Source organism: Zonotrichia albicollis, chromosome 1 (assembly GCF_047830755.1).
Source record: "Zonotrichia albicollis isolate bZonAlb1 chromosome 1, bZonAlb1.hap1, whole genome shotgun sequence".
NCBI classification, from domain to species: Eukaryota; Metazoa; Chordata; class Aves; order Passeriformes; family Passerellidae; genus Zonotrichia; species Zonotrichia albicollis.
Window position 1 is genome coordinate 143,292,863 of NC_133819.1, and position 27,958 is coordinate 143,320,820.

The 27,958-nt window shown below is 43.0% G+C and overlaps 3 protein-coding genes across 12 annotated transcripts; 2 read left to right on the forward strand and 1 right to left on the reverse strand.

Moving 5' to 3' along the window:
- Positions 1-243: 243 nt before the first annotated feature.
- On the forward strand, positions 244-7,822 carry RNF139 (ring finger protein 139). Its single transcript, XM_005479587.4, has 2 exons — positions 244-635; positions 5,497-7,822. The coding sequence occupies exons 1-2, from the start codon at positions 455-457 to the stop codon at positions 7,305-7,307; spliced, it is 1,992 nt and encodes a 663-aa protein (XP_005479644.1). The 5' UTR covers positions 244-454; the 3' UTR covers positions 7,308-7,822.
- On the reverse strand, positions 7,779-24,925 carry TATDN1 (TatD DNase domain containing 1). Of its 10 annotated transcripts, none has more exons than XM_005479585.4 (12): positions 24,394-24,925; positions 22,529-22,594; positions 21,906-21,955; positions 19,498-19,561; positions 18,214-18,357; positions 18,072-18,114; positions 14,366-14,451; positions 14,220-14,260; positions 12,762-12,838; positions 12,040-12,110; positions 11,055-11,181; positions 7,779-8,335 (listed from the first exon to the last, which is right to left on the reverse strand). In XM_005479585.4, the coding sequence occupies exons 1-12, from the start codon at positions 24,515-24,517 to the stop codon at positions 8,233-8,235; spliced, it is 996 nt and encodes a 331-aa protein (XP_005479642.4). In that variant the 5' UTR covers positions 24,518-24,925; the 3' UTR covers positions 7,779-8,232. The 10 variants fall into 10 exon arrangements, with proteins under 10 accessions (XP_005479642.4, XP_074412906.1, XP_014125159.1 ...); XM_074556805.1 differs by having other exon boundaries at positions 24,341-24,481; XM_014269684.3 differs by lacking the exon at positions 24,394-24,925 and adding an exon at positions 24,122-24,320.
- Positions 24,516-27,946, forward strand: NDUFB9 (NADH:ubiquinone oxidoreductase subunit B9). The gene is made up of 4 exons (XM_026790961.2): positions 24,516-24,601; positions 24,714-24,906; positions 26,757-26,870; positions 27,815-27,946. Exons 1-4 carry the CDS (start codon positions 24,516-24,518, stop codon positions 27,944-27,946), a joined length of 525 nt encoding a protein of 174 aa, XP_026646762.2.
- Positions 27,947-27,958: the final 12 nt, after the last annotated feature.

Genomic DNA, 27,958 nt, shown 5'->3' on the forward strand with positions numbered 1-27,958 from the left:
TTAAGCTGCACTAGGGGAAGTTTAGGTTGGACATCAGGAAGTTTTTCAGAGAAAGGCTGATCAGACGCTGGAATGGGCTGCCCCGGGAAGCGGTGGGGTCACAGTTCCTGGAGGTGTTTGAGGAAAACCCGGGGGCGGCCCTCAGAGCGCTGCGGGCTCATAGCCCGGCCCCAGCAGCTCCGCGCCCTTCCCCGACCCAACCGACCCCGGCAGTCCCGGGGGCCGCGCTGCGCATGCGCCCCCTCGGCGCGGCCCCGCCCCCGAGCCGGCGGGTGGTGCTGCCGCGGGCGCGCGCAGGAACATGGAGGCGGCGGCGCGGGAGAGCCGGGCGCGCCGGGCGGCGGGCGCGGGGCGGTAGCGGCTCCCGGCCGCCCTCCCTCCCTTCCTTCGCTCCCGCCCCCTCCGCTCCTCCACCGGCGGAGAGAGGCGGCCCGCCTGCCCCCCCGCGCAGGGCATGGCGGCCCCGGGCCCTCCGCGGCTGCCCCAGCTGCGGCTGGGCCCGCGGCTGCGGGCCGGGCTGGAGGTCGCGCTGCGGGTGCCGAGCCTGTTCCTCATCGACGCCATCTTCAACTCGGCCCCGCTGCCGGGCGGCTCCGTGAGCGCCGCGCTGCTGGGCGCGCTGCTGCGGCTGCTGGGTGAGACGCCTTCCCTTCCTCCCCTCCCGAGAGACACGGACCGTGCCCCACTGGCCCCGCTCGCACCGCGGGCACGGCGCGGCCGCCGCTGCTCCCCGCCCCTCACCCGCGCCTGGCTGCTGTTAGTGCTGCGGCCCGGCTCTCCCCTTCCCCCGGCCCCGATTCCCGTCCCCACCGGCTCATCTCCGTCACTGCCGAGCCCCTGCTCGGCCGCCCGAGCTGGATCATCGCCTCGGCCCCTCGTGCCCGCTCCGGGCCCCGTTCACCCCCCCGGATCTGTCTCCCCGGCTCCTTCCGCCTCCTCCTGCCCCCGTAGCGGTGCACGGAGCCGGCGAGGGCTTGGGGCTGTGACCCCCCCTCCCGCTCTGGGGGCTTTGAGGGCGGAAGACATGTGACTCAGTGGGTATAGGGTTTTTATGTGGTTTTTAAAAACCCTTTGGATAGCGTGATGTCTTCCTGAAATACGCTGTTAAAGCCTTATTTTAGCAACAGCAGTTCAGAAGTGCCGGGAATTTGGTTCCCGGTGTAAAGACAAGCCTCTTGAAACTTGCCAATGATTATTTTTAAGCTTTTTTTTTTCTTCCCATGATGGATGAAAGTCAGTGGTATAACTAGGTGTTACTGTTTCCAATGTCGTTAACTTGGGTTCTAACACAGGCTCAGTTCAGTGGCAGTCCCGTTCAGTGAGCTGCTGTACAGGTGATGCTGTGCTGCGGATCACGGTTTGGAGCTGGAGACCCTGAGGCAGGAAGGAGAACACAAATCAAGTTGTTTCGGTTTTATTTGGGGTTTTTTTTTGCAGGCACGAGAGAGATAGATTTTCTTTGACGTTTATAGTAGAAGAAAAACAGGAAGGAAATAGGCAGTACAGCTTTTGGGGCAGGAAGCAGAGAAGAGGGGGTTAAAGGAAATGTGCACAGTGAGAAGTGAGTTGTGACTGCATCACACAAGTCGAGGAGCAGAGGGAAAAAGTAAACAATAACCTATAGCAAGGCAGCAGGAGAGGAGAGCAAAGGAAGGAGGTAACAAAACGCAGCAGGTGTTTTATTTTGACTTTTTACATTTATTATATGTTTTATGTTTATTATTATTGCTTTGGTTAAGGGTGTCAGGGGAAGTCCATGCTCACGTGAGAAGTGATGCTGAGGAGGCCGTAAGTTGCCTCCTTTGCCTGCCTGCCATGAGTGTGGTGTGTCTGGGATGGGGAGCAGGGGTTCTTCCCCCCTGCTTCCCATTTTCTTCACCTTTTGTTCAACACTTATGGAATTACTAAGAGTAATAATTCCTTTTTAAAAAATTTGCATTGCAGTGCCCCACCAACTTAATTTTAGGAGCTCTTCCTCGTATGATCCAGATGCTGTAAGAAGAGCATCAAAATGAATCCCCCCTTGGAAAGGAGTGGTGGATATGTAGTTCAGTGATGTCCCTCAAGTGTGTGGTACTGGGATTGAGGTTTGCATTTATATGAACACTCTTCTGGAAGGGGTTGGGCAAGAAGAGGGTAATTTTTGCCTTCTGCAAAAAAAGCTTTGGGAATGTTTTATGCCAAGAAACTTATCTTGAACGTATAGGAAAGGGGTCTGTGGATCTTGGCGTTCCAAAATTGAAGATTAAATGTAGGCACCTAAAGATGATCTTAAACACCTTCCATGGGGTTCAGACAACAGAGTGCTTTTGCATGTTTTTTTCTCATCTGAATTTAAGGATTACAGGATTGGGTTTTTGCTGCTATTAGGAAAGTGATCCCGTTCTTTTGGATCATTTTGTATTTAAACAATGGGAAAATGTCCTTTTGCTTACCATTTGCAGACTTTGAAGTACTGATCCAAACTTTTGCTGTAGCACAACAGCACAGGATAAGTGGGCAGTCTGTCCACCAGACACCAAGATTGAAGCTCTGGAGAGATTGATGATTTTTGGAGGTGATGTTAAACAGTTCTGAAATATTCTGGGAGTACAGCTCTTCAGGAATGCTAATACAGATCTGTGTGGGTGTTACAAAGTTTTACAGCAGGATTCCTTGGTCTGATTCTTCCATGACTCTACACAAGTAAATAGAGTTATACATGGCACAGAACCAACCTCTACAGCTGGAGCACGTTTCCTTTCGTGCTTTTGGTTAACCTTGCTTTGTCCCCAACGCAATGTTTACCTTTCGTATCTTTGCACTGGGTTTAAGTATCTCAATTTCAGCAAAGCCACCACCCCCAGGAGTGTGTGACTGTCACCTCAGACAGCAGTCCCTCCTCAGTGAGGACACTGAGTTTTGAGAAGGGTTCTATAAATACTTGAGTCTGCAGAAAGATGTGGAAGTAAACAGAATGGCTGGAGCTAGGGAAAAATAGTTTGGCAGTTCCACATGAACGAAGTGCTGATGTGTAAAAGTGATTGTCCCCTGCACATGACTGAAAGTCAAATCCTAAGTGGTGGGTGGCTATGAAGATACTAACAATTTTCAGGATTTAAAGGAAAAAAAATGAGTCAGAGACATTAATTGTAACACAAGAAATTATTTTAAAAGCAAGTGCAGCGTGGTTTGGTTCAGTGCTTGGTTGGAGGCCATACTGGGACAGTTGGCAATGGGGTGGCACAGGTAGAAATAGTAAAGATGAGTAGAGACACAAACCTTATCAAAGGAGGAACTGCAGCATTTCCTAGCAGATGGAAAATGGAAAAAGACTTACTGTTTTGAAGGGCACAGGGCAGGGCAAAGTCACCTCAGGTTGAGATGGACTAAGTGACATAAATGGAGATGGGGGAAAGGAGTGCTCACTGTCCCTTCTGAGATCTGTTACCTCTTAGGGTCTTTTGAGTCTCCTTCAGTGAGCCTTGCTTTTCCCTATATGTATTAACAGAGACATGCTGTACTTTTTGTTAGTGCCTGTTCAGAGCAACCAGTAGGACAAGCTCTATTGACTCACTGTTGTACTGTTTTTAGAGATGTCTTGCATGTGAAACGTCAGTGTTTCAGGATGACCTGCAGTATCTAAATACAGGCCTGTTACTGCCACTGCAAGGCACAAAAATAGGTTTTGGTAAGGCGTGTTTCAGAGCAGCCTGCTTACTGCAAAATGCATCTCCTTTGGCTCAAATGATCACAATTACATAAATAATGACCTTGTGAGCCTTTTCTGTGACTCCTGAGAAAAGACAAAGGCTACAAACTTGTCACCAGTACTGGCTTTCCTAAAGATGTTTGTGGTGGTTAAAATGACAAGGCAACTGTCAAGCTTATTTTGTAGAAAGTGCTGCATGGAAGCAATATTCAGCTTTTCCTGGAAGAACTGAGCTACAATGCAAGGGGCTGTCTGAAAACGGATAGAGGCTTTTCCTCAGTCCACTTCACACAGTTACCAGGTTAATGATTGATTAAGGAGAATGTGTTTATATCAGCCAGTGCTACTGGCAAGGAATATTTTTCAGGCAAATTCATAACTTTATTTGTAGCCTGTCTTTAGCAGCTGTTTCATGTTGGTCCTCTCCCTTCTTCTCAATCCTCCAGGATCTGAAGGTGGTTTGAGGGTTTTTTTTGTATATTTTTGAGTGTTTGGTTGTTGGTTTTGTTTTTTTTAAATCAAATGCTATTTCAAAGGTTTTATTTTCATGATCAAGAGGCTATGGCTTAATTTTTTTTAAACATTTGTTTATGGTGGATGTAGAACAGCCTAAACTGTCAGAAAAGACCGACGCTGCCCTCCAGCAGAAAGAGGATTACTCATGATTTCATTGGTTTTAGTGCAGAGATTGAAAGTAACTTAGAATCAAATATAAGTTGTAGAGATAGAAATCTCTCCAAACTGGTTTGGATGAGAAAGCAGTTGCATCGGGTGGAAGCTGATTGAGAAGTCCAAAACAAAGGCAGTGTGTTTCCTGAAAAAGAAACTGTTTAAGGAAATTTATCTAGTGCTAAGTGCTTTTTAATTTAACACTCTGAGGGCAGAGCTCTTACCTATGTGGTGCACAGTGATGGAATTCATAAATTACACTGCAGAAGTTTGCTGCGGGGACCTGTAACCCCAAACTCCCAATGCTGCAGTAGCTCTGAGAGGATTTCTTATAGGAAGTTGCAGACTTCCCAGGCATGGTCAAGATGTGGTTATGGTCAGTATGAGGGAGAGGTTAGCAAACAGGAATTTCAAGGCCTAAATCTGACTTATAACAAGACAGACAAGTTTGCACTGGCATTGGCAAAGAGGCAATTGGTGCAGTTTTGGATTCTGTGCACAGAAGCTGTATACTGTGGAAAGTGTTCCTCATGTGACCTTTGTCACCACTCACCAGAAATACAAGCAAACTGAAGGGAAATAGAAGTGCCTTCTCCACAGCAAAGTACACCAATTTTTCACTATTTTCCCATTAAAGAGTTTAACTAAAGTGTTTTGGTTACTTATCTTTAGTACTCCATTGTGGACAGCTGTAGTTGAGTGCCTTGCTCAAGTGAATTAGAGGACTTAGTAAATCTTACTCAGTTATTTTTTATGAGTTTTCTTTATAAAGGTGATGCTTTATCTGTTGGAGTTTTTTTGGTTTATTTTTAGAACTTGCCTACCCTTGGATTTCAGGACTAAGGCTGAAAGGCTGGGAGTTGTCACTATTCGAGTCTAAAACTGCAACAAACTTCATAGTAATTGTGATTTAGGGCTTGCAGTGGCTTTGCATCACAGCTGAGGTGCACAGATGTTAAATGCAGAGATTAACTCGCCCTCTCGCTTGTTCTCTGAAAAGGGCACCACTGGTAATGCAAAGTTACAAGTGACTAATGGGGAAGTGATACATTAAATAAATGTAGCTCCAGAGCTAATAGCTTAAAATCTGTTTTTGAACTTCTACTGAGAACTAAATGATTTCAATCTGATTTTAGGTGTCTTTGTATCAAGCGTCGTTCTGGTCTTACAACAGCGAGCACTTTTCAAGTTCTACATGATCACCTCAGCGTTTCTGCTGGCTGCAACTTCAGTGTTGGTGAATTACTATGCTGCTTTGCACATAAACTTCTACAGTGCCTACAACACAGCTGCGTTCGGAATTCAGATTTTCCCACATAAAGGACCTTCGCTATGGATGGCACTTTCCATCCTTCAGCTTACCTTTGGAATTGGATATGTTACCTTGCTAAACATGCAATCCATATATTCTCAACTCATTATTCTGGATATACTGATTCCTGTAATTGGCTTGGTTGTTGAATTACCTTTAAATGTCCGGCAAGTACTTGTTTTTATTTCAGGCCTAGTTCTGACACTAAATACCACAGCCATTTTAGCTACAAAAATTAAGTGGTTCTATTATTCGGTACGATACGTTTATCTGCTGGTGAGGCACATGTATCGTATTTATGGATTACAGCTCTTGATGGAAGACACATGGAAAAGGATTCGGTTTCCAGCTGTACTCCGTGTCTTTTGGCTAACAAGACTTACAGCACAAGCTGTGGTATTAACTTATGTAGTAAAGATGGCTGAAAACAACACAGAAGAAAAATTCTTCTTGATATCGTGGGATAACTGCTGGGAACTGATCTGCAGCCTGATCATAAGTGGGTGTGACTCTACTTTAACTGTGTTGGGCATGAGTGCCGTCATTTCCTCGATAGCGCATTATTTGGGACTCGGTATCCTGGCCTTCATTGGGTCAACTGATGAGGATGACAAAAGGCTTGGGTTTGTAGCCCCCGTCTTGTTTTTCATTTTGGCTCTGCAGACTGGTTTAAGTGGGCTGAAACCAGAGGAACGATTAGTTCGCCTGAGTCGAAACATGTGCCTTTTGTTGACTGCAGTCCTGCATTTTATCCATGGAATGACAGACCCCGTGCTGATGTCTCTCAGTGCCTCCCACGTGTCATCATTCCGCAGACACTTTCCTGTACTGTTTGTCTCCGCTTGCCTTTTCATTCTTCCAGTTCTGCTCAGTTACATCCTCTGGCACCACTATGCACTAAATACTTGGCTTTTTGCAGTCACAGCTTTCTGTGTAGAGCTTTGCCTAAAAGTAATAGTTTCTATCACTGTTTATATATTGTTTATGATTGATGGCTACTATAATGTGCTATGGGAAAAACTTGATGATTATGTCTATTATGTTCGCTCAACTGGCAATATTATTGAGTTTATATTTGGAGTAATCATGTTTGGAAATGGAGCTTACACGATGGTTTTTGAATCGGGAAGCAAGATTCGTGCTTGCATGATGTGTCTGCACGCGTACTTCAACATCTACCTGCAAGCCAAGAATGGCTGGAAGACTTTTATAAACCGCCGCACTGCTGTGAAGAAAATCAACTCGCTTCCAGAGGTGAAAGGAGCTCGGTTACAGGAAATTGATGACGTCTGTGCAATCTGCTACCATGAGTTCACCACCTCTGCGCGCATTACTCCATGCAACCATTATTTCCACGCACTTTGTCTTCGGAAGTGGCTGTACATTCAGGACACGTGCCCGATGTGCCATCAGAAAGTGTATATTGAGGACAAAGAAAATGCCAATATCTCTAACAACAACGGGTTTGTAGCACCAAATGAAAATCCTGTACGGGTTGCAGAAGAAGCTGCTGATGCTGAAAATGAATTAAATGAAGATAATGACAGTTCTGATAGTGATGAGGAAGATGGCGACTGTGGGGCACAGCACTTGAATGAGACTCTTAATGTTGACTCTAACTCTCTTGGTGATTAGGATGTTCTTTACTAAGCCGTGAGCTATTTGTTCAAGATTGACTCCAACAGAATAAAAGTATCACTTTGTAGTTATTGTACTTAAGCACAACAGCAGTATCTCAATGTTGAGTCTGTGAATGGTGGTTGTTTACTGTGGTGTGTGCTACTGTAAATATACCTCTAATTTTTGCTGGTCTCTTTCATGACCACCTTAAAATTATGTACATTATTGTACATGGAATAAAATGTTTTCACGTTTTTAAGATGGTTGGACAAAACACTCTTTAATTGATGTGGTGATAATGCTGTGCCAAAGACTGTATACCAGTAATCCCCAATCAATGTCTTCTGGATGCAAATGAAAAATACTGGTGAAAATAGACTGTTCAGCTGGTCAACTCAGAAAATGAAAGCCTGAGCCAAAGCAGCTTTACTTAAAAATTCAGTATTAGCAGAGCTTTATTGCAAAAAACTAGTGAGTTGTGTTTAAAAAAAAAAAAAAAACAACATTAGGTTGGTAGACTTAATGCTATATAGCATTTGCGTATGTGGAACAAAAGGCGACACTTCTCAGCTTTGTGGTGCAGCAGCAAAGCGCATGCCATGGACGTGTCTGACCCTCCTCAACTGCCAGCAGAGGCTTGAAGTGCTTCACATGTGAATGCAGCAGCCTGGTGCTCATCCTGTGCCTCCACTGCTAGCTGGAGTTACAGGCATGGCCTGGCCTTGAAGTCAATCCCGAATCTTGACAAAAAGGGAGCAGGGCTGAGAAACTGCACAAATGCAGACCACCTTTTCAAAAGCAGCTTTAATCTTGTACCATAAAAAAACCCAAACCCACTACACATTGGCTTCCATTGATTAGAACTTGCAGGAATGATGATTTTTAAATTTTTGCAATATCTTTACAGAAGTTATGCTGAATAAATGTAAGAAAAACAACTTTACATATTTGGAAAGAAGACTTTAATGGTGTTGTTATAGAGAGTATTGGCCAACTCAAGTGGGTCATCTTCTCTTACTGCCGCCATTATTTCCAGTATTTGACTAAAAAAGAAAGATTTATATTAGAAGACTGAAACCCAGTACTTCAGAATGTACTTCAGACTGCTGCATGTGTATGTACAACTCACTGAGCTGGAATAAAAACCTACATTAAGAGCAATAGGGCAGGGTGCTCAGATATGCAAATAGCTTCACTCTTAAGTTACTAACTGCCATTTTCTTTACACTGAACACTGGTTTGCTTACTGGTACAGACTCATCTTTGGTCTTTTGACTCTTGTTTGGAGGTAATTAAACAGCTTTCTGTTTTGAAGGAAGTGTCATTTTGTGGGTGTCTTTATCAATGATCTTCATTTTTCAAACAAAAATTCACTAGCCTGTCAAGGCTAAAGCTGCACTATGAATAGACTGGTCTAAGGGAAATCTTAAATTCCGGACACATCTTTATCAGAGCACAGTGCTGCCAAAGTAACTTACTCCTACTTCCTTATTCTTTAGCTTAATTGTGATTAATGTGGCCAGGTATTTGCAGTAAATATTTCTGAGCAATTTCAAAAGGCTCAGGGCCTTGATACAAGCCAGGAAGAGGAGGCAAAAGAAATGGGATGAACATGATTAAAACCAAGCTACAACTGTTTCTCTGCAATTGCTTTCTTGATTTTGTATCAGTCATTCTTAAAAAAAAAAAAGTAATATTCTGTACCCTTCCAGAGATGTGTCATACTTTAATTTTTTCCAGTAGCAGCAAAAAAACTTTAAACTCTACATTGAAAAGTAAGAAGCTTAAGCTTTGTAGTAAGGTTTGGTGAGCTTTGGATTCTGCCTCTAAGCTGAGGCACTAGCTAAACTTTTTTTGAAAGACAGCATAGGAGAAATTGCTCTTAATAATTATATTATTGCAAATATTTTCCTAGATGCAGAATTAGCAGTGAGATGGAGTGAGATCAGGCCTACACAGAAATAAGTAACAAGTACCAAAGAATTTCAGCCAAGTAGACTTAGGGTTTACTTATCTCTCCTCACTTGGATGTAGTAGAAGGCTGTAAGTTACTGTAACACTGTGTATGTGAAACTGCTGAAGGAGAAAAGAGAAGTCTCTTGTGGCTAAGCTTTTTAAAAAATAGCTTCCAAGGGAAGTAGTTCTAAATATACATATATATGAAGCAGAAATATCACTATCAAAACTGAAAGGTGTCCAAAAAGCTCTAACAAAACCAGACAAATGGTAATTTCCTCCTGCCAACTGAGCTGTATTAAACTGTATATATACCTGAAACATGCAAGACACTTTGTGGACTGAGTAACATTCCCTCACACCAGATTTTGCTACTTGAGAAGTCACAAAATACCAATTATCAATTACCATTCCTAATTTTTCTTAAGGCCTAAAAGGTTCTTTAAATTCAATTGCTTATAATGAACATTATTGGGATAATAATTTCAAAGGTTGAGCCAAACAGTATTTTGTTCATAAAAGAAGGCAAAAGCCAAGCACAGCATTGGTGTAATGATCTTGAGTGCATTTGTGCACTCTGCATCTATGCAGAACAGATTGTGCATTTTGAGTTTGGGGGCTTCTGAAACATTTCTGTAAACTACAACTAAGGCAGCAGAGAAATATGTGGGGGGTGTTGTTGACATGGGCTGGTTGAAAGAGTAACAGTGGAGGCCCTTGTGATCAGAAGAGTGTTTTCTATTGATCTCTTCCACAACTCCAAAGTCATGGACTGACCCTAGAAAGTCTTAAAATACTGAGGAAATCTTTCTGTGCTAATGTGTCTTCTTCACTTTTAAAATTAAAAAAAAAATAAATTAACAAATATTACAATTGACCTAATTGCATTGATTATATCTGAATGCTAGGAGATGTCACCATGTAAGCTTAAACTGTGCTTTTACATCAGTGCTTTTCCACGTTCCTTCATGTTTCAAAAAGCATCAGATTTCCCTTCACTTCTCAAATAAATTCTTCTTTAGACACCTTAACTGCATACCTGGATCTTTAGTATTATCCTGAGCAGTATTTCAAAATCTAGATAGGGAATTCTGAAAATTCAGTATTTCATCCATTAATGGTATTTAATGCAGATAGCTAAACATTTCACTACAACAATTACACATTTTTCTGTTTTTCACACTTCTGTGAGGAACTGTGTGGAAAGGAGGCAGAAAACAGTGTCTGTGCTTACCAATTCTGTTCATAAACCCCTGGAGTTTTCTTTCACTACTCTGTATCTTGGGTGCTGTCATTCATATCTAAATTGCACAGGATTCTTTGAAGCACAGCAGCAGAAGGAAGAAACATCCCTGACCAAATGCCTGCTGTGGCAGTTCGTGTCACAGGCTGTGACAGCAGCAGTGTCACAGGCACTGCTGGTGCCTCAGCACTGTCCCACCTGTGGGACTGTCCCCTGATCCCCAGGGCTGGATCACTTTTTAAAATTACCTGAACAAAAACCAAGTGCAATGAATATTCAAGTCAGCTTACTTCAGAGGGTTTAACCTCTTCTACAGTGCATCAAGTGAAAAAATAATAATGGTACTGGTTTCACTTTCAGGGAGCATTATACATCCAGAATAGCCAAAGTAGGAAAATTGGGATTTTAATTTCTTCCACAGCTTATAAAGCAAAACCTTGCACAAGTTCCAGTATACTTAATTTCTATTTTCTACGTTACTAGTTACTAGTGAACTGGGATTTTTCTATCTTTTTCACGTCAGAGTTGAAGTATTTAAAATAAGAGCGCAGTGGTACACTTACATTATATGGCAGGGTTCATTTCTGTCCTTCAAGCAGTGCCCTTTTTCCCATTTCTTTTTTGTAGGAAACGTAGTTTTAATGTATTTTGATCCAGCATGAGCATTTTTCACTCCACACCAAGGTGCATCTAGTTTAATTTGAATCAAAGAATTAGGAGTGCAATTGTTTCAGAATAGCATGAGATAGTTCGATTGACTACTTCTACAGACAAAAGCTCCTGCAATCTCCTTCCAGCAACAACCTCCAGCTCAAAAGGAAATTTCAAGAGCAATTTAACGTCCTGGATTTTTATACAACTGTCTTCAGGATTTTACACTTGAAAAGATCAGCAATAATAAAACATAACACTAATTTCCTCTGACATGATAAAAACAGCCAGATACGTTGCATGCATTCCACAGAAACTTCCTGTATAACAGGTCTGTTCTTCATGCGCAAATACATTTAAGGATTTAGCAGTTTGCAATTTTCCTTTCTCAAGAGTCAGAAATTAAAATAAATACTGTATTTGTACTGTCAATTATTGATAACTGAATGTGACAAAAGAACACAACATCCCTAGTCAGTTCCTTAAAGTGACTGCTCAGTGGGCTAAGAGGGGAATTCAAGCCTTCTTCCACCTATTCCACTTAAAAAAGAGCAGTTTTTTCCAAATGCCATTACTGCTGCCAGTGGCTAACTCACAGCCATTGCCCTGTGCTTGGCACATCTCCAGCAAGCTACATTTTAAAATAAACTTAAGCTGGTACAAAAATCCAAGTTGTCAATTTGTCCTTTTCATCTTCCCCTGCAATGTCAGGAACTGACACAGCAGCTTATTCCTTCCAGCAGAAGGCTGGAAAGGAGCAGTTCTGTAAACTGCTTTCTTAAGTAAAGAAAACAACTAGTGTTCTGAATTCCTTAGGTCTTGATTCTGCTTTATGATTGCTACACCAGTATATCTCATTGCCCATTGTCACAAACTGACCAAGATACAAAATCTTACCAGTCTCTATCATTAATCGTTCACTAGGAATTGATTTCAGTGTTTCCAAGTTGGCTTCTGTTTTCAGTGAACTAGAAAAATTAAAGTTTGGTTAAAAAAACCCATAAAAAGCATATTAAAGTAATTACTGTGCCTATTAAAGTGTTTTGTAGCAAAGACAGCTTTCTAAATAATTTTGTTAATTAAAAAAATGTGCTTCCTTGTTTTAACAATACTGCCTGTAAATGAAAACTGTGCTGCAGAACCCCTTTGGCTGCCCTTGCTTGCCTGGTGCCAGCCTCTGTACCTTACAGAGTGGTGCTGGCTGGCATTTGGCCAGGGGACTGCTGAGAATCCAGACTGCATAACCAGGGGATGAGGCACTCAGGTTACATTTGCATTACTCCAGCATTTGACAGGCACCTTAAAGTCAGGCTGTTTTTTAAATGCTCCTCAGAAGGAATCTTTCCATGTTCAACAACCTTATTTAATTGCAAGCAAGGACTGTCCTGAGGGCAGTAGAGTGGACATGGATTAGCTCACTGAGCTGCACAGCAAGAGCTTTGATGGTTAACAGACTAATGTGAGCAATTCTAAATCTGTCAGATGATTAAGGGTCTAGTGAGCTTTGAAAACTTGACCTCACTGTTTAAAAGAAAGCAATGAGTTCACTACAGCTGCCATTTTAAAGCAGTTGTATTTCTTGTACAGAAATACAGCCATTTATTACAGCCAATACTTACCAGCCATTTATTCCAATATAAAGATCCAAATCTATTAGAGCTGCTGCTTGTTCCTTTGTGCCATCAAAAGAATGTACCTAGAACATATAAATATAGATACACAGACATATAAAAATACTTATGTACTTTTATTAAAACTCCAGTCATTCAAAAGTATGTATTATCTTTTCTTAGCATCAAATACCTTCAACAGTACGCATTACACATCACTACAAACATCAAGATGGGACATGGCTCAGTTGATTCTGAATTTGAGCAAAATTCAGGCTGAAGTCACCTGAATGCTGCACTAGAAGTGGTTACTACACTTAAACAGTGATAAATATGTGTATAAAGGCCTATCCAGTGATACTCTTTTGGCCCTGCAATTCCCTGTAATTCCCCTGGGAGATCATACTCAGGAAGTAATCCTGTGCATGCTGAATTTTTAGATTCTTTTCTCAGTATTCCCTTCAGGGCACTGCCAGGGCCACCACAAGAGGAGCATTCTCTTCTCCACAGGTGTCAGTCAGTCCACTGGAACTAGCAAGACAGTCCCTTGGTCATTCCAGAGAGGAAAGTGGAGGGTGACAAGTTACACAGTGTAATGCAGCTGGGAACTGCATCTTCTCAGCCTGAGTGGAGCAGAGACCCTGTCTGCTCTGCTTCCCTGTGTGTGACAGGGACAGGCAGTTGCAGAAGATGCCTGCTCATTTCTCCCCTCTTTCCTGGCTGTGCCGGCAAAAGGAAAGGGAGGAAGGAAGGAGAGCCTTCACAAATTACACAGGACATTACACATGCAAAGCACTGAGTGTGGGGAAGCGTTTTGTGGGAACAAAGGACAAACCTGGGGACTGCAATATTCTTGTAGGAGGTGTGGTCTTATGCCAGAATCATGAGCATTTATTTCTTTTGAAAAATTCAGTCATAATGGAAACCTGAAAAAGCATTGCTGGACTTCCCACTCCACCCAAAGCTTTTCCGGTTAGACTTCTGAATTTAGAAACGTGATGTGAATATCTAAAGACATAAAGTAATCAAAAGTTCCATCTGGATCTAATTTGAAAATTATGTCCAACGTCAGAAGCAAATGTCTGAGGTTATGGCTTCCACTGGGAACATGCATCTAAATGATTTGTGGTCTGAATGCACTGCAGTTACAGACACTGAGGAGTTGGGAAAAAGCCAATGTCAATTATGAGGTGCTCAGACTGTCCTGCTGGCAGGCCAAGGAAAACTGTTCACATCAGCTGCAGAGCTTTTTCTCAGCCTATCTTCTTACCTTGCAAAAATCCTGTAGAATAAGCAATGAAAATAAAAATGGCAAAAGAGACTGGAAAATTTACTAATTAATAACAGCTTAAATGATGTAACAGGAAGCCTACACAGATTCCATGATAAACAAGAAATTGCATATTAAGCAACAATATTCACACACATGCATGGAAAAATGAATGCTACATTGAAATTCATACTTACCACCCCTCCTACTACTCTATCTCTGTTTCTTCTCATTATATCTAGGAAATGAAATAAAAATATAAAACAGCTTTATAACAGATGAATATAGAAGATTTTTATATTCAGAATTTGCTCTAAATATGAAATTCTCAAACAAAACCCACCTAAAAATTCAGCATGTGAGTTTCTACAGTGCAGAAACATGGGCAGCTGCATTTGTTCTGACAAGTCAAATTGTTTTTCAAAATACCTGTAAAATAAAATTCACCTTTAAATTCAGTGCAAGAACAAATAATGACAGTAAAAGATTTGTTACCCAAGCTTCTGTCCTCCAGCACTAAAGACAGAATTAATGGATTTGCCATGCAACAGTTCTTATTTGTGCAAGGATTTAAAGGAACCTCTTTCCCATGTGTATTGACACAGCTGTGATCTATGCTTGAAGACAGGTAAGTGGCAAGAGCCTCAGTACTGCAGAACGTATGTATGTATACATGCTAAGCACATATTCTTGTGTAGTGTGAGTCTGGAGTTAATTTTTATTTATTTATTTATTTTCATGGAAGAGGAACTGACTGTTCTTTCCACAAAGTTCTGAAAAGTCAGGAATGGGAGAGTGAGGATGACAGAGGCCCCTATTTCAAGAAGCAAAAACACAATGAGGGTGAGCAGGGGGGCACTGTGCAGGCTTCTCCAGCCTCCAGTGGCCAAACTGCATCAGAGCTGCTGACCTGTGAGTAACAATCCACTCTCTTGGGGTGGAACAAATATCAGGTTAGACACCATACTTCTGCCTATTGTCTTTACCTGTTTTCCCTCCCTTCCTCTGTGTTTCTGTATCCTTTCCTTTTCACTCCTTTTTATTCCTCTCCAACTTTGTACTCCTCAGAGCTGCTCTTGATGGGGGGGTAACAGGGAGGCCCCACCCTGTGGAGAGACACTGGAATGTGGGCAGAAGGAAGGTAAGGAGGCAGCCAGGTTCCCCAGTGCAATTGCCAGAGGAAACTGCTCAGCACTGAACCAACCTGTGCTCGTCATTAGCAGGAGCTCTGCAATTACCATCCCACATCCCTGCTGCCCTGCTCCACCCAGGCAGGGAAACCACCCATGCTCAGGAACACAGCAGAGGAACCTGAGCATGGCAGAAGGCCAGCAGTGCATGGGTGACTCAGTGTCCTCATGCCATTTGAAAGATGATGTTACTTGGGTGAAGCAGGAGAACACCCCTGCCCATCCCAGCAGGCTGGGGCTCCAGGCACGTACTGGATTTCTTGAGGTGTTGCTGTTAAAACAGTCCAGGGCACTGGGAAATTCTCACCACCAGTTATCACAGGCATTTCAAAGGGAAACTCCAGTGATCACACATTGCTGTGTATCAGTCACTTATCAATCAGGGGAAAGTGCAGCAAACCATTAGTTAGATTTACATTTTCCTAAAAAAACCAACCAAAAAAACCGACCCTAAACAAATATGCAACTGGTCATTTAATTTAATGTCATTTTCACTATTTTCTGTATACTACAAGTTATTTCTCAGATCAAAGTTACCTTCCCTGTTAATCACTGCAAATCTTTGAGATAAAACAGGTTAAACAAATCAGCCGTAACCTTGAAAACTGACATGAAAATTCATGAGAATGCATTACATCTACTTTGAATCTTCTTTGTCTAGATATTGTGCTTAGTTTAGCTTGTTTGACTAAATATAAATTAATTGCAATTCATGATTGCTCTTGTGGTGAAATAGCTACAATTGCTTGAGTTTTGGTGTCAGTTTTCTTTTAACAGAATATTTGTTTCATATGGGAAAGAGGTTTTAGGGACAGAACTGCAAGTAAGCTCCCTAAAGGAACCTACTGGCCAATTTCCATCTAATTTTGAGAAGGGCAGAGCCCTGGAAAGTACAAAGTTTAGTATCCCTGTAAATGGAAATGTAATTCAAGCTTCTTCCATTCCTAGCAACAACAAAGCCCAAGTCATGTTGAAAGGGGAGGTGGATGGGGCAGTTATTGAAGTGACAAAAATAATAATTAAAAAAAAAAATTAAAACCCCAATTCCTAGAAGAGCATAAAGAAACCAGACATACAGTGACTGCAATGATAATAAAATAACTCAGTAGGAAACTAACCCTGCTGAGTTCCAGTGCTTAAGGAACAACCTGTTCCTTTGAGCAAGCTTAGTTTTGACCATCATGTTCAAATGCTACAGGATCAAGACACTAAAGGAGCTAAAGCAAACTGACCTTGCTGAGGCAGATCTCAGACAAACAGTTCTGAATTAATCTGAGTAATGGTGCATGTGATAGTGTGATTATACAGACCCCTCCCAGTATTACGGCAGATGTGAAACTTCTATATGCTTACCAGGGCATTTATAACACAGCTTTCACTTTAATATGAAGGCAGTACCTTCATCTTACTACCATTCAAATCACTGCTTTCTGTTGGAAAAGTTCTGAGAATGGGAAGATTTCTGAAATAAAAAGTTCTTAGGAACACTACAGCAAAGAAATTTCATCTTTATTAGATTCTTATTAACTTTTAAACTGAAAAAAAAACCCATTAAAAATAATGTACAGGTGAAAATTATCCAAAAGAAAACACAGCATAACTAGCCAGAAAAATGTTGATTAAGTACTAAATGAAACAGAGGTCATGCTCTGTTTTTTGCTGGGAAACAAACCTAGAGCTCCTCTGTGTGGGAAGTGTGCAGCTGCATGCCAGCCCTCCCGTGACTGCTGCACCTGAGCTCCTGAGCAGCTGCAAACCAGTGAAGTGTCCCCACGTATTTCACACTCTGCCTTCCTGTTTGGTTCACTGCTCAGCCTGTCATCTCTTTCTTTACCATTCAATTTCAGTGCACCCAATTAGCTGCTCTGCAGCTGCAGTCCACTGGACAAGGAAATGAGACATAGATATATTTTCTCTCTCTAAAATCAAGGCAGTTAAAGATCTTAAAATCTGATACTCCATCAGTATTTTAGTTTCCCACACAAAAGAAACAGATTATACTCTAAGGTGTGCTTTGCTGAACTTCATGTACACTGAATTCTACCAGGACAAAAAAATCCTGTCCCCTTTGCAGAGTATTTCACTGTAGGTCTGCAGCATTATGAAAAATCCTCCTACTGCTAATATGCAGCAATGAGAAAAAACACAACCAACCACTGCCCCCCAGTGACTAATTTACTCAAAACAGTAACATGCAAATGTAATTCATTAATCACTCATCTTGTGTGAATTTATCACCTGTATCTTTCAACCAGTTCCCTCTGCAGAGAGAATTCTCAATAGGAGAATGCAGGCTGATTGTAGGGGCTGTGGCAGCTTCTTTCCATTCAGCATCTATGCTGCATGTGCTACTTCTCCACCTCCTGAGACAACCTTTACTATCAGCTCCCCATTATCTGCTCCCAGCTAACACCTTCCTTACTAAAAGCTCTTTTTTACCCACTACTTTTACCAGTGCTTTTGATAGTTCTGCTCCCTTCCTCATGCCTTCCACTCAACAACCCAATTCTTTCACACACTACATTTATGGGGTTTTTCTTCCCATAATTCCCTTACAGCTCCTAACTATTAGCAAGAATTAACATCTCTCACACCCAGAAATCCACAATTTCTGGTCAGTATTACAGAAAAAGACACGCTGACATAAGTCAAGGTCAGGCAGTTAGCAAAATTTAGCACACTGCACTACTTGAATGTAGGCATAGTTCATTGAATTCCCATTTCTGCCAAAAACACTCTGGGCCCAACCCTGCAAATTTTAGGGCTAGATGTGACAGTATATTATGTAGCAGAACACAAGATAGAAAACACTACTAAAAATTGCTACAAGACAATTCACAGTCATCAAAAGTTCCTTACTTGAGTTGGATGTCCTTTGGGCAAAATTCTAATCTATCGAAATCTACAAACAGAAAGAACAAGAATCCCATTTAGTATTTTAGGATTTCTTTTAGTATATGTCTAGAAAAAATAAATACTGAAGTAGTAAGGGAACACTTACCTAAGCCACATTCTCCAACTGCTACTACCTTTGTCCTATTGTTTTCAATCAGATTTTTTAATTCAGATAGATACTGTTCAGGGCTTCTCTGCTCAAATTCTCCACAGCGAGTAGGATGACAGCCAACAGTACTGAAAAACATGTCTGAAGTAAGAGAGTATTAGGAGGTTTTAAGGAAAAAAAAAGAAAATTTATTTAAGGTATAAACAACATCTGCCTCTGGAGGTTTCCTTATTGGTCAAATTTAAAAGAAAACTCCCTTTGACCATATTTATCTTAGTGATAATTTCATCGGACAGATATTTTCTGCCTTAAAAATGTCAGACAGTATCTCCAGCAGGGGCATGTGCACATGTCTTCTTTTAGTACACATTATTTACTGTACTCCAAAACTGCAGCTTAGAGCTGAACTGTTCTGGAGGAGCAGCCCCCAATAAATCAGGCAATTGTTGAGGCTGGATGAGACCTCTTGAGATCATTTAGAAATACATCTTGTTCGAAATACACCAGAGGTTTTCCCAGCTGTAAGAACTGCAAAGAGCATTTCCCTCATGTCCCCTGCACAAGCTGCTAGAGAATTTCAAAGCTCACATCTCCTGATTTACCCAAGTATCTGATCTAGATTACCATGCCAAAACTGACATTTCTGCTAAGTATAAAAGCACTGAGGAAGGGAAAAAACAGGTAAGGCCCTGAGCAACTGGCACTAATGTTCAAGCCAGTCCTGCCTTCCTGAAGTGGGGATCTGGACTGCCTTGGACCAAATTATCTCCTTGAGTTCATTCAAACCAAAATTACTTTAGGTTTCTGTTAGTAAACAATACTTTATTTTCTGTTAGTAAACAATTCTCCTTTAACAGAAAGAAAGGAAAAGCCAGAGGAATGATCAAAAGAAAGATACCTCTCTTGATCAAGCTGGTCATAACAGATTGGTGAGTAAAAAACAAACAAAAAGCCAACAAACTCCATATATTTCACAACATGTAAGCACTTGATCTTATTTCTAGAACAGAAACTTGTATCAATATTTTTATTCCAGAAATTTCCTATAATTTCTGTTTTTATTTAGAAATAGAACATGCAGGAAAAAGAGTGATTCCTTCCAGCATCAGGGATCTAAAGAGCAGCACACAAGCTCATACACAATGCATTCATCCCACTGCAAATGTAATTTCTCATTTTAATCTGAGTCTGTAAACACCTCTGGGGCAGGTCCTCTTGAACTCAATTCTGAGAGCAGAGGTTATAATTTTGACTGAGAATGTAAATTTAAAGTGAAAATACCATTTGTCTGTGCCAGCTGCAATGCATCTTTACTATCTTCTAGACTCCCACCTGTAATCAAAAACTTGAAACAAGAGAAATACTGTCAGTGTGGATGTTCTTTGAACATCAAACAGAATGTTTTAGAAAACACACAGATACAAGGAAAGATCTCAACAGAGAACATCAGAATACAATTACTAACATACATAAAACAAGATTTTATAAATCAGCAATAAACCTCAATGGTCCTCAGGAGCTAGTAAATACAGTAGGCTGCAAAATATTTTTTTTCCTCTTATTAAAGTATCTTGTATGTTAAACATTTAAATCACTAAAGGAATAAAATACTTCAATTTGCAGCAATATTAGCTTTCTCACACAATGACTGAAGATTACATTTACCAAGAATTGATACTTAGAAACATTCTCCCTGTCCTACAGCTGGGGAGAGACCCAAGACATGAGTAAATAGTTAAACCAAAAATTGAGTCTGTATCAGAGCTGGGATTACAAATTTAAGAATTTCCATCTCTGATCTTTTATTTTTACCTTAACATTATCACATGAGAATTGTTGCCTACAGTGTACTTTTTGAACCAGCACTTGCAGAATATTTCACCCTAGGTTGTAACAGCCAAGTCTACAGAGGTTTTGGACAGCTCTTTCCCCTGCAGGTGCTATCCAGCAGGCTCTGCCAGCACCAGCTCAGACACCCCCACACTCCCAGGGCACTCACGACAGACAGACACAACCCAAAGACATCACCATTTCATCAGAAATGTTAAACTGAAAATGGCTCAGTGCATACATGACAGAGAGCAAAACTTCACCAAAAATTACCATACAGCAGCAGCTATACAGAAAAATAAAAGTACTTTCCAATCAGCAGATTAAGGTTCTAGGCAAGCAGGAACAATCTATGATTGAAAAGGCTTCTGACACTGTACAGGCCAGTAGCAAGACTGAGAACAGCTAAAGGCAGCAACTCCTGAATAACATTTCTCAATCTACTGGGCTTCCTGAGAAAGTTATGCAGCTAATCTATTTTTGATGATAAAATTTCAAAAAACTTCAAAAATTTCAAAAAATTATTTTCAGAGAGTGGTATAAAAATTAAATAGCATTACACAGCACATATAAATGTGACCTCACTGCTGTATTTGCTGCAGTGAGATAAGTTTTCCATCACTAGTTTTCTTCTTCTGTTTCCCAGAGCATTTCCCACTCTTTTCAAATTAGAGTTTTTCAACAAACTCCCAAGATGCCTGTTCCTCTGCTATAGGGGTGGTCACTTCTTTATTTCTAATCTGGCAGCCTTAGTAGTGCAGTAGAACAGTCTGGGACAGTATGCACTGTATTCTATGGTATTTCATACTTTTGTCAAAAATTTATTCAGTTTTGAGAGAAAGAGAGACAGGCTAAACTATGGGATGTAATGCACTGCTGGAAATACCAATTTCAATTTCAAATTCTCTCATAAGGATGTTGTTTTAATACATGCAAGCCAGTATTTACCAGCAAACCTGCAGATGTCTCAAGTGTGTTTGTGGGCACTCCCAGCTCTTCTGCAGTTACCAATTTCCTTTACATATAGAAATAGCTGAAAACCTCAATCAGAAGAGTATTCTTAATTAACAATTAATCAATAATTACTTCAGCAGTAATTGCTGATTAAGAATCACAGAATCATTAAGGCTGGAAAAGACCTCCAAGCTGATTGATCACTGCCACCTTGTCAACTAAACCAGAGCACTGAGTGCCACATGCAGTCATTTCTTGAACACTTCCATGGGAAGATGACCAGCACTTCCCTGAGCAGCCTGTTCCAGTGCCTGACCACCCCTTCCAGGAAGAAATTCTTCCTTGATGTCCAACCTGAACCTGCCCTGGCAGAGCCTGAAGTCATTTCCTCTTCTCCTGTCACTTCTTCCCTGGGAAAAGAGCCTGACCCCACGTGGCTACAGCCTCCTTGCAGGAGTTGTAAGTGATGAGGTCTCCTCTGAGCCTCTTTTCTCCAGGTTAAACAACTCCCAGCTCCCACAGCTGCTCCTCATAGCATTTACTCTCTAAGAGCCACACAGAATATAAGAAAAAAGGAATGGTTGCCTATAATGCAACATGGAAAATCATTTACCACTTCATGGCAGCAGGTCAGAGGAGAGTATCTTTCTGTTGAAACTGTACAAAGTAACTTCTACATCCACATCTCCTACAATATCAATGAACTCCAACAATTAGCTTCAATAATGATCTGTGCAAACAGGAAGACCATGCCCTGCACAGAACACTTGTTTTGTGCTACTGAATGAAGTTACTGCATCTTCCATTTGACTCCCACAAACATAGTTTTAGTGAGAGAGCACTAAAAAAATCAAATATTAGAAAGCAGCTTAAAATTTTAATGCCATTTCATTATAAGAAATTACCTTTTTAATGCCAACTTTGACTGCTCTCTCTATTACATCCAGAAGGTCATCTGCAAAAGTTCATAAAAATGTCATAAATTGAACTTGACGTTTTACAGCATAGTTTAACTACTTTTCAATGCAGTCAAAATTCTTATCATTAAATCTTTAAACCATACTTAATTAATCTTTATAAAACAATAACAAAGTGCAGTAACCGGAGATCCAATTTAAATCCAAGAAGTCGGTGGAAGTTTCTCCACATGCTTTAGGAGGCTCTCTGCTTTTACATCCATATCTAAAGGTCACAAGAGCAAAAAGCCCCACATCATTATCAGTAACTGTGATTCAGCAATGCAATACTTTGACAGACCACTGTGCATAACTCTCATATCAGTTTATCAGCGCAATCCTAAGTAGATTAGCAATTCTCCATTTTGCTCCAGAAGCAGTTACCTGCATGTAAAAAGCAATTAAGACAATGCATTTTGGTTAGGGTATCCAACTTAGTTAGTCAGGCTTTCTTTTTTAAGCCCAAGTACCTAAGGAGGAGAAGAAAAAAACCATAACATCATGTTCTGACATGCAAGAGGCTTCTAATTCAGCAAAAGGGATCATGTCTTCCAGCAGATATAAATATTTACCTTGATGCTTCTGTGTTCCCCTGTAGATTCCTCTGAACATAGGATCTGTCAGGTTAATACCAATATCTGTGGAAAGCCAAAGATAGAAATTAGAAGTTATAGCTGTTCTGTATTTTACTTTGAGTATTAATAAGCTAGGGAAGACAACAGAAACCCTATCTAAACCCTGAACCAGCACACTGGTAAGTCATTAAATGTTTAAGCATAAACTTACTTGCATAACTTGAAAAATTACTCTATACTAGAAGTGACAGAAAAATTAAACTTTTCCCTCTGTGCAACCTTAGACTTTCTGTGAGTGTATTATACACACCCTCATAACCATCAAAGTGAACACACATTTGCTTTTTATTGCAAACAAATCTGCTTCTCACACGAAAACAAAAATTTATGCAAAGAAGCATTAAAGAAGGGAAAGTGCAGCATCTCTCATACAGCCTTCCACGGGTGGGAACAGCAGCAGCAGCAGAGTGCCTCCTAAGGGCTGCCTGTTCTCCCTCCTAGTGCCGTCCCTGGCCCAGCAGCACTGACGGGGCATTGACGGGGCACTGACGGGGCATTGACGGGGCACTGACGGGACACTGACGGGGCATTGACGGGACACTGACGGGGCATTGACGGGACACTGACGTGACACTGACGGGACACTGACGGGGCACTGACGGGACACTGACGGGGCATTGACGGGACACTGACGTGACACTGACGGGACACTGACGGGACACTGACGGGGCATTGACGGGACACTGACGTGACACTGACGGGACACTGACGGGGCACTGACGGGACACTGACGGGGCATTGACGGGACACTGACGTGACACTGACGGGACACTGACGGGACACTGACGGGACACTGACGGGGCATTGACGGGACACTGACGGGGCACTGACGCTACACTGACGGGGCACTGATGGGGCATTGACGGGGCATTGACGGGACACTGACGGGACACTGACGGGGCATTGACGGGGCATTGACGGGACACTGACGGGGCACTGACGGGGCATTGACGGGACACTGACGGGACACTGACGGGGCACTGACGGGGCACTGACGGGACACTGACGGGACACCTGCAATGCAGGTACCGGCTGGAGCCGCCCAGCCCAGCCCAGCCGCCTCGGCCCGAACCTCGGCTCCAGAACTGCCACCTCTGCAGCTGCCGGCGGGGATTCTAGCGGAAAGGGAAATCTCCCAAGGAAATACTAAACTGCTCCACAACACGTAGGGCCTTTTGAAATGATTCACATGTTTTCCGCCGAATTTCCTAAAAATACTTACATTTTTACCCAAGCCAGTTGCATGCAATCAGAAACAACCATGACTAATGCAGCAAGGCGGGACAGGGAGCGAAGGGCGGCCGAGCCCCCGGAGCTGGGGGTAACGGAGGAGCAGCAGCCCGGGGCCCGGACACAGCACACACAAACATTCCCAAACGCTTCCAGGGGCTCCGAGGCCGCCGAACCTCGGGACACCGGGAGGGACCGCAGGAGGCGACAAGCAGGGACTGGGGTGGGAAGTGACAACCCTGGCAGAGGTGCTGGGACAAACCTAAGAGACTGTAACAAACCTGAGGGACTGCGACAAACCTCGGGTAAGGGACTGGAGCAGGAGGCGACAAGCACTGGATGAAGGGCTGGGACAAGCCCTGCCACTGCCACAGCTCAGCCCGAAGCCCCGTCCGCTGCTCGCGGCCCTTCACGCAGAGGGGTAGCGGCGGCTGCCTCGGCCCAGAACCGGGCGAGGAGCGGGGGGCTCGGGTCGAAGACCCGGGGACAGAAACCCCCGCACTCCCCATGGCCCCTCACCGATGAACTTGTCGCGGCTCACGGCCCCTCCGCCCTACCCATCATCCCCTCACCGATGAACTTGGCGCGGCTCATGGCGGCTCCGGGCGCGCTCGGCGGCGGCAGCGCAGGCGGGCAGGGCCGCGCCCCCTCCCGGCATTCCCCGCGCGGAGGGAGGCCCGCAGAGCCGGGCGCCATGGCCGCCTACCTGACGCATCAGCAGAAGGTGCTGCGGCTGTACAAGAAATCCCTGCGGCACCTCGAGTCCTGGTGCATTCATCGGTGAGGAGAGGGGAGCCAGGAGCGCTGGCCGCGCTCACATCGGGGCGCTCTGGCTGGGCCCGGGGTGGGGATGGTGGTTTTCCTCCTCACTGTGCGTGACCTCTGTCCGTAGGGACAAGTACCGCTACTACGCCTGCCTCCTGAGGGACCGCTTCGACAAGAACAAGGATGTGAAGGACATGGTGAAAGCCACCGAGCTGCTGAGGGCCGGCGAGGAGGAGTTCTGGGCCAACCAGCACCCACAGCCGTACATCTTCGCCGACTCCCCCGGGGGCATTGCGTACGAGCGATACGAGATGTACAAGGTGAGACAAGGGACAGGGTGACAGGGTGACAGGGGACTCCCAGCCGCTCCTGCTGGGCGCTCCTGCTCTGGCTTTGTGTTTGGTGTCACTTGATGTGGACAGGGCCGCAGCTTGGCTCGCTGGGTCACTTCATCGCTCCATGAACATCTTGTCTTGCTGCTTGTGTGGGAGGAGCTGCTCTGCTCCTTGAAAATGGAGTTTCTCGATCAGTTAGAACATAGGGATTTTTTTCTGAGGATAATCATCTGCTTTTTGCCAAGGGGGTCAGGCTGGCGCAGGAAAGGAGCTGAGCTGGGGAAGTGAGCAGTGCCCAGGGAGCTCTGCTGCCTCCCCAGCACAGCCTGGGCTCCTCTGGTCGGCTCAGGTGTCATCTTGGCTGTGGGGACTTCATTCAGTCTTATGGCTCTTCCAGCATTTGAGTAATGGTACAAGTTTCCATTTCCCTTCATGTGCTGCAGTGCCAGATTGTGCAGTTGTGTGCTGCTGTGTGACAGCAGCACTGCCTGGAAATAGAAGCCTTATGTTTAGACTCTTTAAGGCACTTCTACATGTATTGACCATCAAGATTGGGGTTTTTTTAGGAGTAAAAGTTCTGTACAAAAACACAGGGACCTTGCTCTTTTGGCATCATCTTTTTAAGGCATTAGAAGTTAATACCAACCTAGAGACTGCCTGCACCCGTTTCCTCACAAATTTGAAAAGTGTGCTGGCACAAGACTGGATCTGGTCAGATCTTTTTGCATATTAAGCCCTGGAAAAAAATATATGACATAGATTTTTCAGGGGCAGAATAAAGAATATATGAGTGAAAAGAAAAGAACTTATTTAAACTTTTACCAAGGTCAAGGGCCTGAGCAGTAGTGGAGATAATACTGACAGAGAATGTGGACAGAAAAAAAGGCAGCTGAGCAATAAATGGTCAATATTAGTCTTCATACAGAAACACAGACTGGGTTATGCTTTCTTTTCCCAGTTTGGTGGGCTAAAACTGTCTTAACAAAAGGGCTGTCACTAGGCTTTGGCTGGTTTGTGTATCAGTGACCATCCATTGTGGATGCTGCTCCTCAGTGTAGTTTTTAGAACTCAGGCTGATTGCTGGTGTTAATTGGCGTTCTCTGTGTGTGGATATTTACTTCAGCAGCTGTTCTGTTTCCATTCAGTCAAAGGTTTGTTCTGTGATGAGAATCAGAGCAGGAAAAGTGTGAATATCACTATAAATGTATGATGGTACTGGAGCAACTTCTTTTTTTTTCAATTGGGAGTTTTGGTGGGATTTTGTTTTTTAATCAGTGTTCCTTTCTTTAAAATGTAAACAACTAGGTGGTTTTTTTTTAATTGCTGCAAAATCCTTGACAGAAGGTCTTAGAGGTCAGACCATTCTCAAGATCTTAAAGGCCTAAGAAACTGCTCATTTCTTAGTAGTTGTAGATAAGCAGAAATGAGCTGTGGTGTTTTGTCTTTGTCAAGTAAAACAGATCAGTAGTTGGAGAGAAGGATTGCTCTAACCTGCTGGCTTTGAGATCTTCTCCTCCACTAACTGGAATTATTTTGAGAAGTTTAGAGTAAACTGAGATGACTTGGGACTTGTTTTGGAATGCTGTGATTTAAGCAAGTCACTGTGGTGTCTTCCTGTGGATTGGGATAATGTATGAAAAGTTCTGCCCTCTGCCACATGCCCTGAGATAGTCAGGCAGCTCTTAAATAGTGTTTTTATGTAGCCCTTCAAAATGGGGAAAAATCCTAGGGAGTAAGACTGGCTTCAGCTTTTGTGTTTCATTCTTCTGCATGTGTGTACAAATGTGATTTCATATATAAAAAATAGTATTTTAAATGATATTTTTCTTCAACAGCTTCCTGAATGGTGCTTGGATTTCTGGCACCCATCTGAGAAGGCAATGTACCCTGATTACTTTGCCAAACGAGAGCAGTGGAAGAAGCTGCAGAGGGAAAGCTGGGAAAGAGAGGTCAGTGCTTGCTCTATGCAAAGGAACGTCTCTTTAGCACACAGGTAGCCTGTGTGGCACAGATGTGTTCTTGGAAAAATTACTGAGTGCCTGCTGCAGTCTCAGTCAGACTCTTCAGTGCTGGAGCCCTTGTCAGTGTGAAACAACCTAAAATTCCTACACATTTGGTACAGCTTGGGTTGTGAAGGGAATTTGATGTTAAAGCTGAACCTACAGCCTTGTGTCAGTTAGTAAGAAGCTGTTACAGCAGTTTTGTGGGGGGGAAAAGAAATCCAAAGTGGAATGAAAGGAGTCTAACAACCAGAGCATTCCTCTCTGCTGCTGTGGAGCTCTGACACTTTCTGGTTACACCTTTGAAGGTGGTGTGCTGCAGTGTGCATCAGTTGGGCATTGAGAGCAATTTCTGGGCCATCCTGAACTGAGAGTTGGTTGGAAGAAGTTGGTGTTCTTGGATCAGTCCTTTGATTCAGCTGGATTGTATGGAACATGGCACTTATGCTGCTTAAAGAAGTGGGCATTGAAAGCCTGTGAGAGGCTGCTGGTGACCTGCAGGAACAGAAGTCTCCTATTTACTGACTGCAGGGAAACTTGGTCCGGACTTGGAATTATCTGTCAGCTTCCCAAGAGCACAATTCAGCCTGTTTGAGAGAGTCATGGTAGATGTGAACTACATGGAAATAATGACCTTTTAAGTGAAATTTCTCTTGTAAATCACTTCTTGCTCCTAGAAATTCCTTCCTAATTAGGTAGTATGAGCCCACAGTGATTACTGAGTGGAAGTTAAAGTTGGGAAACATGAAACCTGTCAGCCAAAGGTGTTACCATTGATTCTTCTCTGTGGAAATAGAGAAGATCCAGTGGTTCTTTGTTTTGCTCACTGCCTGGGCACTGGAAATGGAAGTGTGTGTTAATGTGCTAAAGCAGTTCTGTGTCTTGTCTTCTAGGTTAAGCAGTTACAAGAAGAAACTCCATCTGACGGTCCAAAAACTGAAGCTTTGCCTCCAGCTCGTAAGGAGGGGCATCTACCCCCCATGTGGTGGCATCATGTCACCCGACCTCGTGAGCAGCCCATGTGAGAGCACCTTGGG